This window comes from Mytilus californianus, unplaced genomic scaffold (genome assembly GCF_021869535.1).
Source record: "Mytilus californianus isolate M0D057914Y unplaced genomic scaffold, xbMytCali1.0.p SCAF_7, whole genome shotgun sequence".
In the NCBI taxonomy this organism is placed as follows: Eukaryota; Metazoa; Mollusca; class Bivalvia; order Mytilida; family Mytilidae; genus Mytilus; species Mytilus californianus.
This window is the reverse complement of record NW_026262723.1, coordinates 78,967,256-78,984,165: the sequence shown is the minus strand read 5'-3', so window position 1 is coordinate 78,984,165 and position 16,910 is coordinate 78,967,256. Positions and strand designations below refer to the sequence as shown.

At 30.8% G+C, this 16,910-nt stretch overlaps 1 protein-coding gene across 8 annotated transcripts in view; it reads left to right on the top strand.

Moving 5' to 3' along the window:
* The window catches only part of LOC127708950 (uncharacterized), a 172,971-nt gene that overhangs the window by 53,146 nt on the left and 102,915 nt on the right, over nucleotides 1-16,910 (top strand). For 5 of the 8 annotated variants that reach the window (XM_052214160.1, XM_052214165.1, XM_052214163.1 and 2 more), the window contains exons 8-11: nucleotides 1,203-1,234; nucleotides 1,658-1,781; nucleotides 2,698-2,772; nucleotides 4,981-9,899. The exons of 2 other annotated variants lie outside the window; for them this stretch is intronic. In XM_052214160.1, coding sequence (XP_052070120.1) covers nucleotides 1,203-1,234; nucleotides 1,658-1,781; nucleotides 2,698-2,772; nucleotides 4,981-5,135 — 386 coding nt within the window. In that variant the 3' untranslated portion in view covers nucleotides 5,136-9,899. Of the gene's footprint in view, nucleotides 1-1,202; nucleotides 1,235-1,657; nucleotides 1,782-2,697; nucleotides 2,773-4,980; nucleotides 9,900-15,443; nucleotides 15,623-16,910 lie in introns of those variants that run through there. One more of the 8 variants, XM_052214156.1, reaches the window with a different exon arrangement.

Below are 16,910 nucleotides of genomic sequence, written 5' to 3'. Positions count from 1 at the left end.
ACAAAAATTGAATTTTTGGGGTTCTTTGATATGCTGAATCTAAACATGTGTTTAGATTTTTGATTATGGGACCAGTTTTCAAGTTGGTCCAAGTTGGGGTCCAAAATTAAACTTTGTTTGATTTCAACAAAAATTGAATATATGGGGTTCTTTGATATGCTGAATCTAAACATGTATTTAGATTTTAGATTTTTGGCCCAGTTTTCAAGTTGGTCCAAATTGGGGTCCAAAATTAAACTTTGTTTGATTTCAACAAAAATTGAATATATGGGGTTCTTTGATATGCTGAATCTTACCATGTATTTAGATTTTTTATTTGTGGGCCCGCTATCAAATTGGTTCATATTGAGGTCAAAAGGGTCCAAAATTAAACTTTGTTTGATTTCATCAAAAATTGAATTATTGGGGTTCTTTGATATGCCAAATCTAACCGTGTTTTTAGATTTTTAATTTTGGGTCCCGTTTTTTAAATTTGTCTACATTAAGGTCCAAAGGGTCCAAAATTAAACTTAGTTTGATTTTAACAAAAATTGAATTCTTCGGGTACTTTGATATGCTGAATCTAAACATGTGTTTAGATTTTTTATTATGGGACCAGTTTTCAAGTTTGTCCAAGTTGGGGTCCAAAATTAAACTTTGTTTGATTTCAACAAAAATTGAATATATGGGGTTCTTTGATATGCTGAATCTAACCATGTATTTTGATTTTGGACATTGGACCATAATAGGTAAATTAATAAAAATTGAAGTTCTTAGACCACATTCTTTCTGTGTCAGAAACCTATGCTGTGTCAAATATTTAATCACAATCCAAATTCAGAGCTGTATCAAGCTTGAATGTTGTGTCCATACTTGCCCCAACTGTTCAGGGTTCGACCTCTGCGGTCGTATCAAGCTGCGCCTAGCGAAGCATTTTATCTTATCATATATTTGGGTAAGAAGAAAGACCTTTATTTGTTCTGTGAACAATTCATTATTGGTTCTTAATTTAACTTTGATTTGCCAAATGATTTGTTTGTTTGCTTGTATTTTCTTGATGTTTTAAATCAATTAAAGCATGTTTCATTGATGAGTTGTTAAAAGTACTCATTAATTCTTGGTACAGAGTTGAAATAATGCGTTGATATTATTCATTTAAGACTAGATCAATCAAGAAGCTTCAGACAGTGGCTTGTATTTTTCTCACCTAATTTTTTTTTCAGGTACGGAGGGAAAATATTGCACAAAAATAAATGTAAGTAACACAAGTCGGTTTTATTATTTTTCTATTTTGTGGCTACGTAAAAGCACAAAAGAAATTAGGAAAAGGTTCTAGAACTTCACAAATTTCTACTGAAAGCAACTTGAAAATTCTTTTTGTGAAAGGTAAGCTTAATCTCAAATACTCAGAAGTTTTATTATGATGAGTATCCCCATATTTGATAAATAGCATTACTCTGGATTGGTTATATATGGGAAATCGCTAAAATACGGAAATGTACAGAAGAGCATACAACAGTAGAAAAAAGTATTGTAAATTCTGATGATATTTAAATTATGTTAATTTTTCCATTATGACTGCAAGTACCATATTAATGACCTTTATCCAGTTAAATTTAACATTTTTGTACTAGTATCTATCACGTTAATATTTTCTTGTTTTATTTGATAATTTCAGAAAAGAATTTGTCATCTAGTAGTTGAATCAGACATTCCATCGTCTTATGACATGTGTAATAGCAGTAATAATAATACTTGTTTGGTCACATATGGCGAGAATACCTTCAAATGCACTTTGTCTGGTAAGTCGACAAATGATAATATTCCAGGCTAATCCTGTACTGTCACACATCATAGTTAAACTGTTTTAACTTCATAAAGACATGACACAATAGCATTTAATTGGTTTTAATATAATACATGCAGATGTCTTGACCATATATTCTATGTCAACAATCCAGATTTTTTCCAAATATACAAACGAGATTTATCTACCTTGACACTAACTAAACAAAACAATAATATTTATAGACTTATTTTATGTTACAATCTCTCAGTTATTCTCATATACTATTTATTATTCCTCATGCAAAGCTCTGATACCTTGCCCGACTTTGGCTATACTTTTTGGTTTATAAAAACCTCCTCATTTTTTAATAAGCTTTGGATTTTCAAATATTTTGACCTCGAGCATCACTGAAGAAACATTTATTGTCGAAATGCGCATCTGGTGCAGTAAAATTGGTACCATTTATTTAAACAGCGCTTTGCATGATGGAGATATATTCCTTAATTTAAGATAATTTCCAAAATTTTATAACAGCAAGTTTTCATAACACAATATCCGTATTTTGCATGCCAGTACAGAAGTATGAGCTACTTGGCTGGTGATACCCTCGGGACTACAAATCCATCAGCAGAGGTATTGACCCAGTGGTAGTAATAACATAAACGGTACCAATTTTACTGCACAAGATGCGCATTTCGACAATAAATATGTTGAACCAAACAGATCATATTAGTGTAAACATATGTTATTAATGCTTAGTTGTAAGAATGAATGATACAAAGTTCATATCGTATTCCAATGAAATGTGATAAATAGGTTGAGGAATGATAAATAGGTTGAGGAAATAAAATAACCTTTTTTTTAAGAATCCATTTCGCTTCATATTCAATCCTTAGTTCATAAATAATATTCTAAATCTAATTTTGTAGATTCATCAGAACTTCACGTAGATTGTTCACTTTTTGATAGAAAACATGCACAGTACGACCTCATGGTAGAGGCAGGTTAGTAGCCCCTTTTCAACAGATTTTTACAGTTTGTTCTATTGTTGTACTCGTACACGACTGTCGCATGTTCGAAGAAGGATTTAGCGCTAACAATATAACAATAAGGAGATGTAATATGATTGCCAATGCGACAACTATCCACCAGAATTCAAATGACGTGGATATAAGTAATTATAGGTCATCGTACGGCCTTCAACAATGAAAACAACTTATACCATATAGTCATCTATAAAAGCCCCGAAATGAAAAATGTGAAAAATAAAATGAGAAAAGTAGCGGCCTAATTTATAACGATATAATTTTGATACGAGAAAAAAGACATAAATGAACCAAAGACAACTACTGAATTACAGGATCCTGAGATGAGAAAGACATGTTTACATTATATATGTGATCGTTTCAGTCCAGCAGCCCGTAATCCATTTGTTATCGTTGGTTGCTGTCCTGCGTACTTATTTCTCATTTTATCCGTTTATAATACGCCCGTTGGTTTTCTGTTTTTAATTGTTTCACATTTATTTTGTCTTTGGAATGTTGTCTTATTATCATTAATACTCCTTTTACTTCGTTCTTTATGTGTAAATAAATTTAAAATTCAATATGCAGAAGGCAGTTTAAACAGATGAAGTTATAAAACAATTAAATACTAGTATATTATTATTATTATCAAGTACAAAACCGACTCAGAGAAATGAAAGCTGATTTGAGAACATGAATTGATGACCCACAACCCCGGCAATGCGCAGCAAGGCAGAGTTCCTTTTTAATTGATAAGGGTACGAATGGGCAGTCAACTAATGATTTAAACCTACAGGTGTAAACAAGTTTCATATATAATTGCAACTATTGGGAAAATAATCATTTGTACAGAAGATTTGCTAATGGCTGAACCGTCATATAACTTCCGTTGAGGAGTAATACCACCCTTGATTTCCCCTATCAGTCTTTGTTAAATTGGAACTTTTCAAAATGTGCAGAATTTATCTTTGTTTCAAATAAAGAAGTACTTGGCATGAGTAAAGTTTTATCCTGTCCAGTACTACAGTGAAAATTTCACATAACATTTCATTGCATATAAGATAATTACCATCACCGACAGAAAACCAATCACATTTTCACCCCATTTTTCCTGTTAACAAGCTTAAATAACCATGTCACATGAAAATATTTTATAGAAACAGCAAATAAAAAACAAATGGTGCTTTTAAACACCCAAGATATATTTTAATGACTCAGATTTTTATGCCCCACCTAGGGGCATTACGTTTTTCGGTCTGTGCGTCCGTTCGTCCGTCTGTCCCGCTTCAGGTTAAAGTTTTTGGTCAAGGTAATTTTTGATGAAGTTGAAGTCCAATCAACTTGAAACTTAGTACACATGTTCCCTATGATATGATCTTTCTAGTTTTAATGCCAAATTAGAGTTTTGACTCCAATTTTATGGTCCACCGAACGTAGAAAATGATAGTGCGAGTGGGACATCCGTGTACTATGGACACATTCTTTTTTTTTTTTTGCAGTGAAATGAAGGGTATAAAACCAGGTTCAATCCACCATTTTCTACATAAAAAAATGCCTGTACCAAGTCAGGAATATGACAGTTGTTATCCATTCGTTTGATGTGTTTGAGCTTTTGATTTTGCCATTTGATTAGGGACTTTTCTTTTTGAATTTTCCTCGGAGTTCAGTATTTTTGTGATTTTACTTTTCCTACAACTGTTAAAATCAAAGGAATATTTTTTCGACCCTTTTTCGTATGAAACCGGATGTGACGTACTATGATTTGGGGTATTACACCTTGACTGAACGAAGATATTTGAAATGTAGCTTATTACAAGAATGTGTCCATAATACACGGATGCCCCATGAGTGGCAATGAGAAAGATCATATCATAGGAAACATGATACTAAGTTTCAAGTTGATTGGACTTCAACTTCATCAAAAACTACCTTGACCAAAAACTTTAACCTGAAGCGACCAAAAACTTTAACCTGAAGCGAGAAAGACGGACGAACGGACGCACAGACCGAAAAACATAATGCCCCTAGGTGGGGCATAAAAACAAAAAATACCAATTATAAAACATATGATACTAATTTGCTTTTGCATCGTGTGTAACATGTTATTCTTGAATAACCTTCATCACATGAAACTGATGAATTTTGAAACTATGATTAAGTGATTTATTTTTCTTTTTGTTTTTGCAGAAAAGCAGGGAGACAAGAAGAGTTCCGGAGAGAATCAATTAAAATCATTAATAATTATTTGTATTTCCTTAATTGCTATTGCCATCTGCATATTGCTATATGTAAATATTAGTCTGTGTAGGAAGGAATCAAGTGGTCAATTTGACATATCATGAGAAGTATGATAGGATTGATTAAGTATTTCAGATTGAATTGACAGACAATTTGCAGCTTGACTTGTAAACTCCAAAAGCCAGCAATAATTTATTCCATTACAATTATTTGTAAACAACAGCTATTGTTTAAAGGATGGTAATAAAATCCATATTATAATATGTGAAATAAGTTTATGCCACACTTGAGCGTTTGGATTGGAAATAGAGGATGCATTCACAAAGAGGAGTACTTATAATGTAGTTAGAGACTCCTAAATTGTCTTTTAGTGATGATAAAAAATTGAAGGCTATGTTTCATATTATTAACGAGAGTCTTCTAGTTAAGATACAAAGTGCATTTTTTAAATTTTCAGTAAGACATTAGTGTCGAATAATATTAATGAAATATTGCTTCATTTGTTATTGCATATATGTATTCACGAGAACGATATTAACGGCACTTTTCCAGTCAGGTAGTAAGAAGCATTTAATTGTTGTGAGAAAGTTATCGGAAATATAATCTTTTTTGTCTCAACCACATCTGTGGGAAGACAAAATGTTTTTGCTATCCGTCCATATTTTGTTCGTTACAAACTTGTTTCAACAATAATCTGTTTAGTGTTTGGATAGAAATAGGGCATATCTGCCAGATTTAATGAACTGTTGCATCTTTTTATTTTTTCAAATTATTTAATGACAGCGGAACAATCACTCTCCTCATTTCAACATGATGATAAAATAAACGGTACCAATTTTACTGCATAAGATGCGCATCTATCCCTGGCTTTCGATTGTTTTAGTTTGAGCGTTCCTGTTCGATACATTTTCAGAAATAAGACCCTTAATATGCCTAAATCTTAATTTGACAATATGCCATATAAAATCACAAAAAGGAGGAGGTATGATTCGAACCATTAATTGGCCCCTTAAATTACAAAAAAAGTTAAATTATTACAGACTTTCAAAATATATGTTTGGATATCTTTTCTCATATAATGACAATACCCAAAATGAGGCTAATTCGGCAGATTTTGACGATTTGCACTAGTAAAAAATCACGAAGTGTGAAGACTTGATGCAAATTCGTAGGACAAAATTCATAACACTGAAATCTGTCAGACTAATAAGGATGTTATTTGGCAGATTTATGATACTGTTTAAATTTCGATTCAATGTGCGTACAAGTGGCCATATCATACCTTATTCTATATAGTAATATGTGCGCTTGATGTTTAAACAACTATAGTATCACATTGTTATTTTCTTATTCAAACCCGCAACTTCTCTGATTTCATGACTCATTTCAATGATATATCACTTGACCAATTTATTTGGTTTTCTAGTGACGCAAATTGTTTATGTTACTAGAGCAACATTTCGCTTTAAAATATAAGAATTAAGAAATCTGAAGCGAGATGATATTTCATTTGTTTTTGTTTTATATGTTTTAAGGGCAAAGCAGGTACTCGAACGTTTACAGCTAAAAGATGTAAAAAGTAAAAATACCGAACTCTTAGGAAAATTTAAAGGGAAAGTCCCTTATCAAATGGCAAAATAAAAAACTCAAATACATCAAACGAATGGTAAACAACTATCATATTCCTGACTTGGTACAGGCATGTCCTTATGTGGAAAATTGTGGATTAAATCTGGTTTTAAAGCTGACGAAACCTCTCGCTTGTATGACAGTTATTTAAGGTAATGCGAATTTCTATTGACGATAAAGTTGTTATCCATTTTTAGGATTTGTTTTTCTTCAAAATATTGTTTCTGGGGCAAAGATGCGAAGTAATGTATTTAGCAGATCAGTTTTTTTAATCTTTACATGGTTGTATGTTCAATAGAAATTATAGATATGCGTGAAGATCTTAAATGTTTTTCACCTACCAAACTGAATTGTTTAGTGACTACATGTGTTGAATTATAAAGATACATTTAATATTTTAGCTCCACAAAATAATTTGCATATAATTAAGTATATACCATGCAAACATATTAAGCTGCTGCATTAAACTTTTAATGACCCCAAAAATACAGGTTTAAAAAATCACAAATGTCTACTGAGTTTAGGTTTAAATAATCACAAATGTCTACTGAGTTTAGGTTTATTTCTATTGTCTGCCTGAAGTAATAATTTCCTGTTAATTTTTACATTTCAATTTGTTAAGTAATTTAGTCCTAACTTCTCAGTGTTATTTTTTTTTTATGTTTTTGTTTCATAGAGTAAAATGATTTGTTTGCAATTGTAGTTTTTATAAGGGGCATACTTCCCATGGCAATGGACTTTTACTTTAACCAACTCCCGATACAAATATTGATTCATGTTTTACATTCCTTTTGTTGTTTTTTTAAAAAGGCTTTAAATTAAATTATTGATATTGATGCTTATTATCAAATTGTATATATATGTTGAGCATATTATAACAAATTAACTTTTGATCTCACTTAGAATAACGATTTAAAACAATTTTTGGACCAAATGAGAATTAAAAGATAGATAAAAAAGATTCAGAAGCTCAGTACGGATTGATAAACAATAGAGAGGATATATATATATGAATCTTCTGCAGCTATTCATACAAATATCTATTTAAGTTAAATATCATGCATTTATGTAAAATAGTGTTAAAGGAAAAAATACAAACAAGAAATCTCGATTTTAAAAAGTAGGATAAAAGGTTTTTGACTGAATCAGCATCGTTTTGAGATAACGTAATGAAATTGTCACCTACACTTGTAATGATTTATTTAATAAAATTACATTTTATTTCCTTATCACTTGATTTTACTTATTTTATATGTAACTCATCTATTAATATTTCATATTTAAATGGTTTGGGTATTGTTTATCAAGGGGCTTGGGTTCTGTTTTTTTCATAAGCTTTTGTGCTTTATTAAAGTCAATAGAGTCGAGTTTCTGGTGAGTATAATGTTTAGCACATTATTGAACCAAGGCATGCATATATACCAAAAAAAAGTCCTTCGTGTACTTTTTTTTATATTTAACGTATAATAGACCAACAATATTATTTTCATTGATTGTTGAGCTAAAACTTCGGCTGTTATATAACTTGCGTGTTTTTGTGACGAAGTTTACTTGTTTTGACCTTGATACTTTATCTAATTTTTTTATTGTTAAATGCTTTGGTGTATCTTTTTTTTTCTTTCTGAATCGATTGTTACTACATGTATCTTCTTTTCACTTTTGTTCATCTTATCGTCCATTACGATTTTTTCATTCGCATTTGCGCTGTGTGTTTGAATATATTTCTAACGAGAGATGCCATGGTAAAGGTCACTAAATACGGAAAAACTGTGTGCGAATGAGATTATGGGAAGTAAATGATTCCATAGTAGTACATTTTTTAAAAGATTTTGATAGAATTAAGGATTTAAAAGAAAAGTCCATGTACACGTTGTATAATAAAACTTCATTCAAGTATATAAAACATTTTCAATTTTTTTGTTGAATATGATGTATCATATGACTTAAAGTTTCTTCTCACTTTCCATGTGAACAAAATTGGGACCAATGTCGTCTTTGATTCCTTACTGTTTGTAAAGAAGGTTAATGTGTTTTCCTTTCATTTATGTTGTATATAATCACAATAAAGTCACTGTTCATTTTTTTTAGTCCGTTGACATCAATTACGATATCACTCACAATCTCCTTATGAATGCAATAATGTAAATTTGAATACAAATGTTATATAATGATGCATGTATTTAATGAATTAATGTATTAATTGTAAATATGATTTAAGTTTATGTAATTTGTGATTGAAGAAAAACGAGTTGTCAATGTATCTAATGTTAAGGTTCATGTGGACCCTTTGGCTAAAATGGCTGCATTTTCACCTCGAAATTTACTCTGAGTACAGACAAACCTGAGTATCTGGAACAGTTTTAAGGCATAGCATGCTCTACATAAATAAAAATTCAAATATATTTTATGTTTTAGAAAATTAAAAACTTAACAGGATTTTGCAGTGCACTTTTTTTCATTCTTCCAGAAGATGCCAAAATAAACTAAGTTGTGAAAACTTCCCCACATGTAATAATTGAAGTGAACTGTATTGATTGACGTGGACAATAGATACCTGACAATAATTGGTGATTTAAACCGTGTACCTGAGTGGACCATATCAAGTGAAACTCAACTGTTTGTTAATTTTATCACCTTCTACAGGGACGAAAAAAAGTGCACTGCAAAATCCAGTTAAGTTTAAATTTTCTAAAACATACAATGCATTTGAATTTTATTTATCTAGGGCATGCTATACTTTAAAACTTTTTCAGATGCACAGGTTTGTCTGTACTCGGAGTAAATTTTAAGGTGAAAACGCAGTCATTTTAGCCAAAAGGTCCACATGAACCTTAATGATTCTTCAGACTGTGCAATATTTTGTTATAATAAAGATGTTATATTATACACAAATGATTATAGTGATCAAGTACAATTGTAAATCTACACAAATACTATGGTTGTAGAAATTATAGGACGCGTTGATATTTTAATTGTAAATATTTGATTTAGATGTGGTGTTGTAAACAAAGGACGAAAAATATAAATTCACCTTCTTTGTTTATCTATATCGTATTTCTTATGAAGCAGGTGTTACATGTATTGGAGAAGACGTTACTAAGTTGTAAAACTTGTGCCTGATCCATTTGTCATTTTGAACAAAAAAATATGTTTTAACTATGTAAAAGAGTACGAAGTATGTTTACTAGTTATGTAATAACTTTTTTATTATTAAACAAATAAAAGAATTTTGATTTTTATTATTTTTGAAATCATTGTGTTTGACTTTGTGCAATGACATTAAAGGTGGAAATATAGACAATGCTATTTCCCATAGGAACTCCTTTTACGTCTAAAACTGTGCCACTTTTACAATGAGACGTCGTAAAAATCATATTCTAGAATGGAAAGTTCATATGCACTTCTATTTTTTTCACAGGTCAAAATATAGGACTGTGCGGCATATTTTAAACATTTATATGCCTCGAACTTATGATAGTTTATAATTATACTAAATTCTGTACTACCCCTCCGTTCACTTTGGGTCTTCATCAGAATTAAATTTGGCCACTATCCATGTGTCTTTATACTGGTAATATTCCCAAGTTGTTTCTCTATGAGATGAAACATAGAGATCATATCTGGGAACCAATACTTAAACTGAACAATATATCTATGAATATCAAATATCTCCCCAAAAGAGGCGTGGTTTGTGAAACAGCTGTATTTACAAAGTGCAACCTAAAAAGTCATATTCAATAAGAAAAAATAAACATATAAAGTGGAAATATAACCCTTCATTGTCTTCATGTTTGAGACCTGGATGTCTTACATAACTTCTGTTATCAATTTCTATGTAAAAAAAAAAGAAAAGTTTAGTCTCCACTGTTTGTTTAAGGTATGGTTTAATCTTTATTAAAATGAATTTCTAATTATTTATACATGAAATTGAAAAAGACCGACATTTCGGCGTTTTTTTTATCTGTGTTTATATAAATCCCAATAACTTCCCTAAAATTCTTTTTGCATTTTGTTTTTTATCTTATAAAATCTTGTATTTAATAAGCATTAAAGACTCGTTTTATGTAAAAACTAGATATTATAAAACAGTTCAGTTCATGTTATTCAAAGTTCCAATCTCACCCTGCCTCTCACAACCTCGAAAATCTGCACCGACTGGAGATGCAAACTATACATCTAATAAATACAGAACGAACAGAAATTGTTCAATAGACATAATTCAAATCTCGCTTATAAAATCAAATGTATATGTAGAGAATCGAGACAGTTGAGAGCTACGTTTTGGATAAATTTATAGTTAATATCTTAATGACTTTACGGAAATCAGATATTCAAATTGCGTAAAATTTAATGCTCCTTTGTAGTGAAATCAGAGAGTAAAATTGAGGGCAATTGTATTCCCCTTTCTGATGTCTTACGAACAAATCCCGAGAAATACGAAAACTGACACGGATATTTGCAAAACGCGAAAGACTAAAAAGCATATTTTAAATTGGAAGTTTTTGGATTCACTAGTACATGTATATTAATTTTTACAAAGATTTTTCTTCCTATTGTTTTTCTATTGTTATGAGGACTTTGTCCTCAATAATTTATACAAAAATATCGTTCAGTTGGTCTATAGTGTCTGACGTTTAATTTTGTCAGGCTTTATGGACTTCTGCTCTGAGAAACTACCTATGAGATCGTTGTTTACTTTCTATAATTGACAAAAACTTGTTCAAATTTAAGCATTTTGGGTGTTGCTATATTCCTAATCTAAGCTGTTCGATCTGGCTTAGGTCAGCACCATACAGCTATTATATTAAGTTCATTACCATTTATCTTTCGTTGTAATCAACCTTAACATGATGGAAAATACAATTTAAAGACTATGATGGTGAAAATTGATAATAATTAATTTTAATAATTTTATCAAAATTACACACTAAGGATTTTCTACCCCAGGAATAGATTACCTTAGCTGTATTGGCAAAACCCTTTTTCTTCAATGCTGTTTAACTTCGTACTTTAATTAGCCTTTTAAATTTTCTGATTCGAGCGTCACTGACGAGTCTTTTGTAGACGAATCGTGCGTCTGGGGTACAAAATTTTAATCCTCATGAGTTTATTTACAGTGGAATATTCCAAAGCGACATTTAAGGGGGGATATTTTCTTTTGAGATCATTACATTAAACGGTACAAGATATATAATAAGATGAGTGTTTGGTCCCTTAAATTCGAGAATGTGAAAACACAAAGAAAAAACATTTGTACATCAAGCCTCATTTTTTTATGTTTGACTTAAACAACTAGTCCCTTCTGTGAATGAAATAATCCCATTAAGGCTAGACAAATAACGCCATCTGCTATAACAAGCCAACCCTTATGAACCATCAAAATGACTTTAGAGTTAAATACTATGAATTACCTTGTCCTTTTATTTATTTATTGCTGTTATTAACATAGAGAGCAAACCAACAAAAAGAAACTATGACAATTTTTTTGAGCTGGCATAACAAGCCAACCCTTATGAATTATCAAAATGACTTAAGAGTCAGATACCATGATTATTTTGTCTTTTTAAATCGCAGTAATAATTTAATAATTGATCAATTACCCTGACCTTTTATTTAGTTATTACTGCGATTTACAAAGAAAATAAACAGTTGATGAAATTAAAAAAGTACAGTTCTGCTCATAGCATTGTTTGATTGTTTACACTCACAAACAAATTAGCATGTCTTAAAGCACCTTTACCTATTTATTTTTTTCCTAATGGTGTCTATGTTTTACTTTATCATTGTATACGCATTAATGAGAAATACATATATGAATAATTAATCGATAATATATTACGTTCCTTTAGAAAAACGACATAATATTTGAGGGTGTAATTTCTTAATAGAAATACCCTGTATTCATATGCAAAATAAAAAGTATATAATTCACACAAGTGTAAAATACTTGCATATACTGCTTTTTTTTCTTTCTTAGTCCAAGGATTAATATTCATAAAAATAACGTTTACAAGTAGTGAAAACCGGACTAAGGATACATATTCATCACTATAGGTTTCCAAATAGCAGTCTGTTTTATAAAAAAAAAAACAGTATTGACATTTGTCCTGGTTTCAAAATATGTTCAACACTTAAAAATTTTCATTTGACAGAGTAAGACATTTTGATAGTAAAATTACTATACTAGTAAACTTACATCAAGTAGCCTTCAGAAAATTCAAATTTTCTATTTCATTTTGCCTTTCAGTCATTCAAAAAACCTTTCAAAGCAAGTTTAATACACATATATGTCAGATAAGTAATTGCAGATTCACAAGTTGTCCACAAATCAAAGGGTCCAAAGTTGAAAACGCAGTTCTCTGATATATATTTTTTTACGTAACACTTTCTATATTGCACATTTCCTGTAACAATTTACTAAGTTAACAGCTTTTAACTTAGTATCGGTCGGGTTAATTGCTACTTAAGCAAACATGTGCGATTTCGGATAGATTTATTTGATATAATTATGTCATCTAAAATATATTCATTCTAAAGAAAATTTTACCTATTTGATGATATTTAGTGAGTATAAGTTTTTGAGTATCAATTCATCTTTTATGTGTTGACGTTTATATATGTTTTTACTACATTAGTTATTACACTAATTTGAGACTACTACAATACTAATCACAGTATTTCTCGTGTTGATATACCATTTTTAGCTCACTGGGCCCGAAGGGCCCCATGTGAGCTTATGTCATCACTTGGCGTCCGTTGTCGTCCGTCGATTGTCGTTGTCGTCGTCGTCTGTCGCTGTCTGTCGTCGTCGTCGTTGTAAACTATTTCAAGAATTTTCTCCTCTGAAACTACTGAGTCAAATATCTTCAAACTTTAACTGAATGTTCCTTAAGGTATCTAGTTTATAAATTGTATCCATGGTTTTGATCCATCATCAAACATTGCCGCCATGGCTACAAAAAGAAAATAGCAGTAAGAGCAAAAATTACAGTAGTTAAAGTGATGAATAAGCCAAGACCTATCTTCTATGAAATTTTCAGACCAATTGGACCACCCATTGTTGGGTAACTGTCCGAAATAGGTTTTTTTTATGAAATTTTACAGTTTTTGGTTATTATCTTTAATATTATAATAGATAGAGAGAAAGTGTAAATGGCAAAAATGTCCAGCTAAGTTGGATTTACAAACAAGTTAAATGATCAAAATAGCCAATTGACTACTTAAGCAGTTATTGCCCTTGAAACGTTTTTTTTTAACATTTTTTCGTGCAAGTCTATTACTTTTTAAAAAATCTTCTTCTCTGAAACTACAGGGCCAAATACTTCCAAACTTTAACTGAATGTTCCTTAGTGTATCTAGTTTATAAATTGTATCCGAAGTTTTGAACCATCAGGCTTATATCTCAAAAACTACAGCAGTTAGAGCAAACATGAATGGGAGTTAAAGTGATAAATTGGTCATGATCTATCTGTTATGAAATTTACAGACAAATTCGACAACCCATTGTTGGGTTACTGTTGGACATAGTTTATTTTTATTAAATTTTACTGTTTTTGGTTATTTTCTTTAATATTATGATAAATAGAGAGAAAGTATAAATGGCAATAAGTGTTCAGCTAAGTAAGATCTACAAATAAGTCAACATGATCAAAATAGTAAATTGACCTCTTAAGGAGTTATTGCCCTTAATATGTTTTTTTTTAACAATTTTTGTGAAAGTCTATTACTTTTTCAAAATTTCTTTCCTCTGAAACTACTTGGCCAAATACTAAAAAACTTTAACTGAATGTTCCTTAGGGTATCTAGTTTATAGATTGTATTCTGGGATTTGATCCATTAAAAAAACATGGCGACAGTTTCTAAAGAAAGAACATAGGGGTCAAATGAAGATTATGGCTTTCATCTCAAAAACTAAAGCAGTAAGAGCAAAACTGACATAGGTGAAAGTGTTAAGATCTACTGTCAAGTAATCTTCACACAAATAGGACAACTTATTGTTGGGTTACTGTCCGGAAATAGTTAATTTTTAGGAAATTTTACAGTTTTGGGTTATGTATTATCTTTAATATTATTATAGAAAGAGAGAAGGTGTAAATGACAAAATTGTTCAGCAAAGTAAGATCTACAAAAAGTCAAATGCCTGAAACTGAAATTACAGGTGAGCGATATCAGGCTCTCATAAGCCTCTTGATTATCATCTGATATATTTTTACTTCCATTCGACATGAAAGTTACAGACAAATGATTGTCATTTGAGCTTCAAATTAAAAAAAAACTATATGTTGCATATATCCGTTATATCTCTATCTAGATTATAACGTCATATTAGACAGTTTGATAAATTTGACTTGAAACAAGGAGGATCAAATTGATCCTTTTACACTGAACTGAAATGGTTTATATCATTATGATATATACAAAGAAATAAGCATAGTTTATACATCTGTAACTTATTTTTACTTAATTTATGATAAACATGGTAAATTTACAAACATATCCTATAAAAGATAATGTAGACAATTTACTCAGCGTACCTACCAAATGCTGGTTTCGCGCTTTTTCTTGGATCTTAAAGTCCGCATTATTTTGAGAATTTATGCAAACAGCAACAAAAACTAAACGAATGTTTCATGTTTAACGCAAAGAATCGCAGAGTATTTATTCCGTTTACTGGTATTTAATAACTTTCAATTAAAAGTATCGTTTCATTCCTCTTAGAAATAAGGTGACACTATCACAAATAACACCTTGTACACAGTTGTTTATCTGTAAACCTAATTTATTCAGTGTCATACCAGGAAGTAGTGAATCGGATAGACTATGATATAATCTTTATAAAGATACGATTTTCATTGCGAAAAATGCAAGTTTTTAATTTTTTAAAACCGAAGATAATTGCTGATATAATGTATTAGGATGTATTATGTTTTGAGGGAATTTCCAATATTGAATGTATGACTCAGTAAGTAAAATACCTCATGTTTATCATGTTCAGCCAAACGGCAGTGCTACAAATGATAATAGTCCAACTGATTCGTGCATATTTTAAGACGAATTGTAGGTTTGATGATAAAAGCATGAAACTTTGCACAATTGTATAATTATATGTGGTAATCAATATAAGCTATGGACCCACTCTGAAAAATCCGATATGGCGGCCATTTTCAAGATGCCTGCCGATCAGTCTAAATTTTACAACTATCATGTATAAAAGCAAATAATAGTCAAATCAAATCTCTTAAAAACATATAAAATGTAATCCAACGTTTCTCGTAAATCATTTCTTTTCAAAATGGCGGAAAATTTCAAAATGGCCACAAAAAGTGAAAATAAATAAAACTGAGACAAGGCTTTGCTGATATTTATTTCTTCTATCGAATTGCAATTTGTAGTTCACACAATATTCTAGGTATTGCGTTTCCATGATAAATGGATGCTGCTTGAAAAACACTTTAATCAATGATCCCATAAATGGAAAGATTCGAACAATTATCGTGACGCCATCAGAATTTGTTAGACCATTAGGTACCATCTGAGTCACAAATGATAATGGATATGTTCCTCTTCTCCTTGCCACAATTATTTCTTTTTCATCGATTGTGGTAACATCAAGATGATAAATAAATACGACTTATCACCAAATTTCTAATGAAAATGAGTAACATTACGCGTGCAACCAGTTAGCCAAAAAAATAAACACCCTTCCGAACACATGCGTTGGCCCTTAGTGTTGATTAACAAGGACTCTTGTTGTTTATACTTTCAATGTTGTGTTATTTGCTCTTTATTTTTAATGTCTGTGTTGTCAACCAGTGAAAGTCTTATTTATCCATCGTACAGCCATGGAAAACATTATTTCATTCCAAACGTTCACATTCGGTCAAGTTTTAGTAAATTTTACATGTACCAAAGGTTTTTACATGATTCATATTTTGTGAATTCTAAGGGTTATAAAAGAGATATTTATAAATCCACTTTTATATGATATATGCCTAATTACTGGATATAACTCATCGATCTATTTAAACAAGAGGACCTAGGTAGGTGTCACTTGTTGAACAGGAACTTCTGACCCTTCTTGAGCACATGAGAGCATCCCCGGTTTTCATTTGGGGTTGGTGTTGCTAAATTTTTAGATTTTTGTGTAGCGATTTGTGTTAGTCCCTTTTTTGCGTTTTTTGTTCTTATCTGGTTTTGTTTTACTTATCATTTTTGATTGCCTAAGTATCTTCTCCATCTTTTTTATTGTC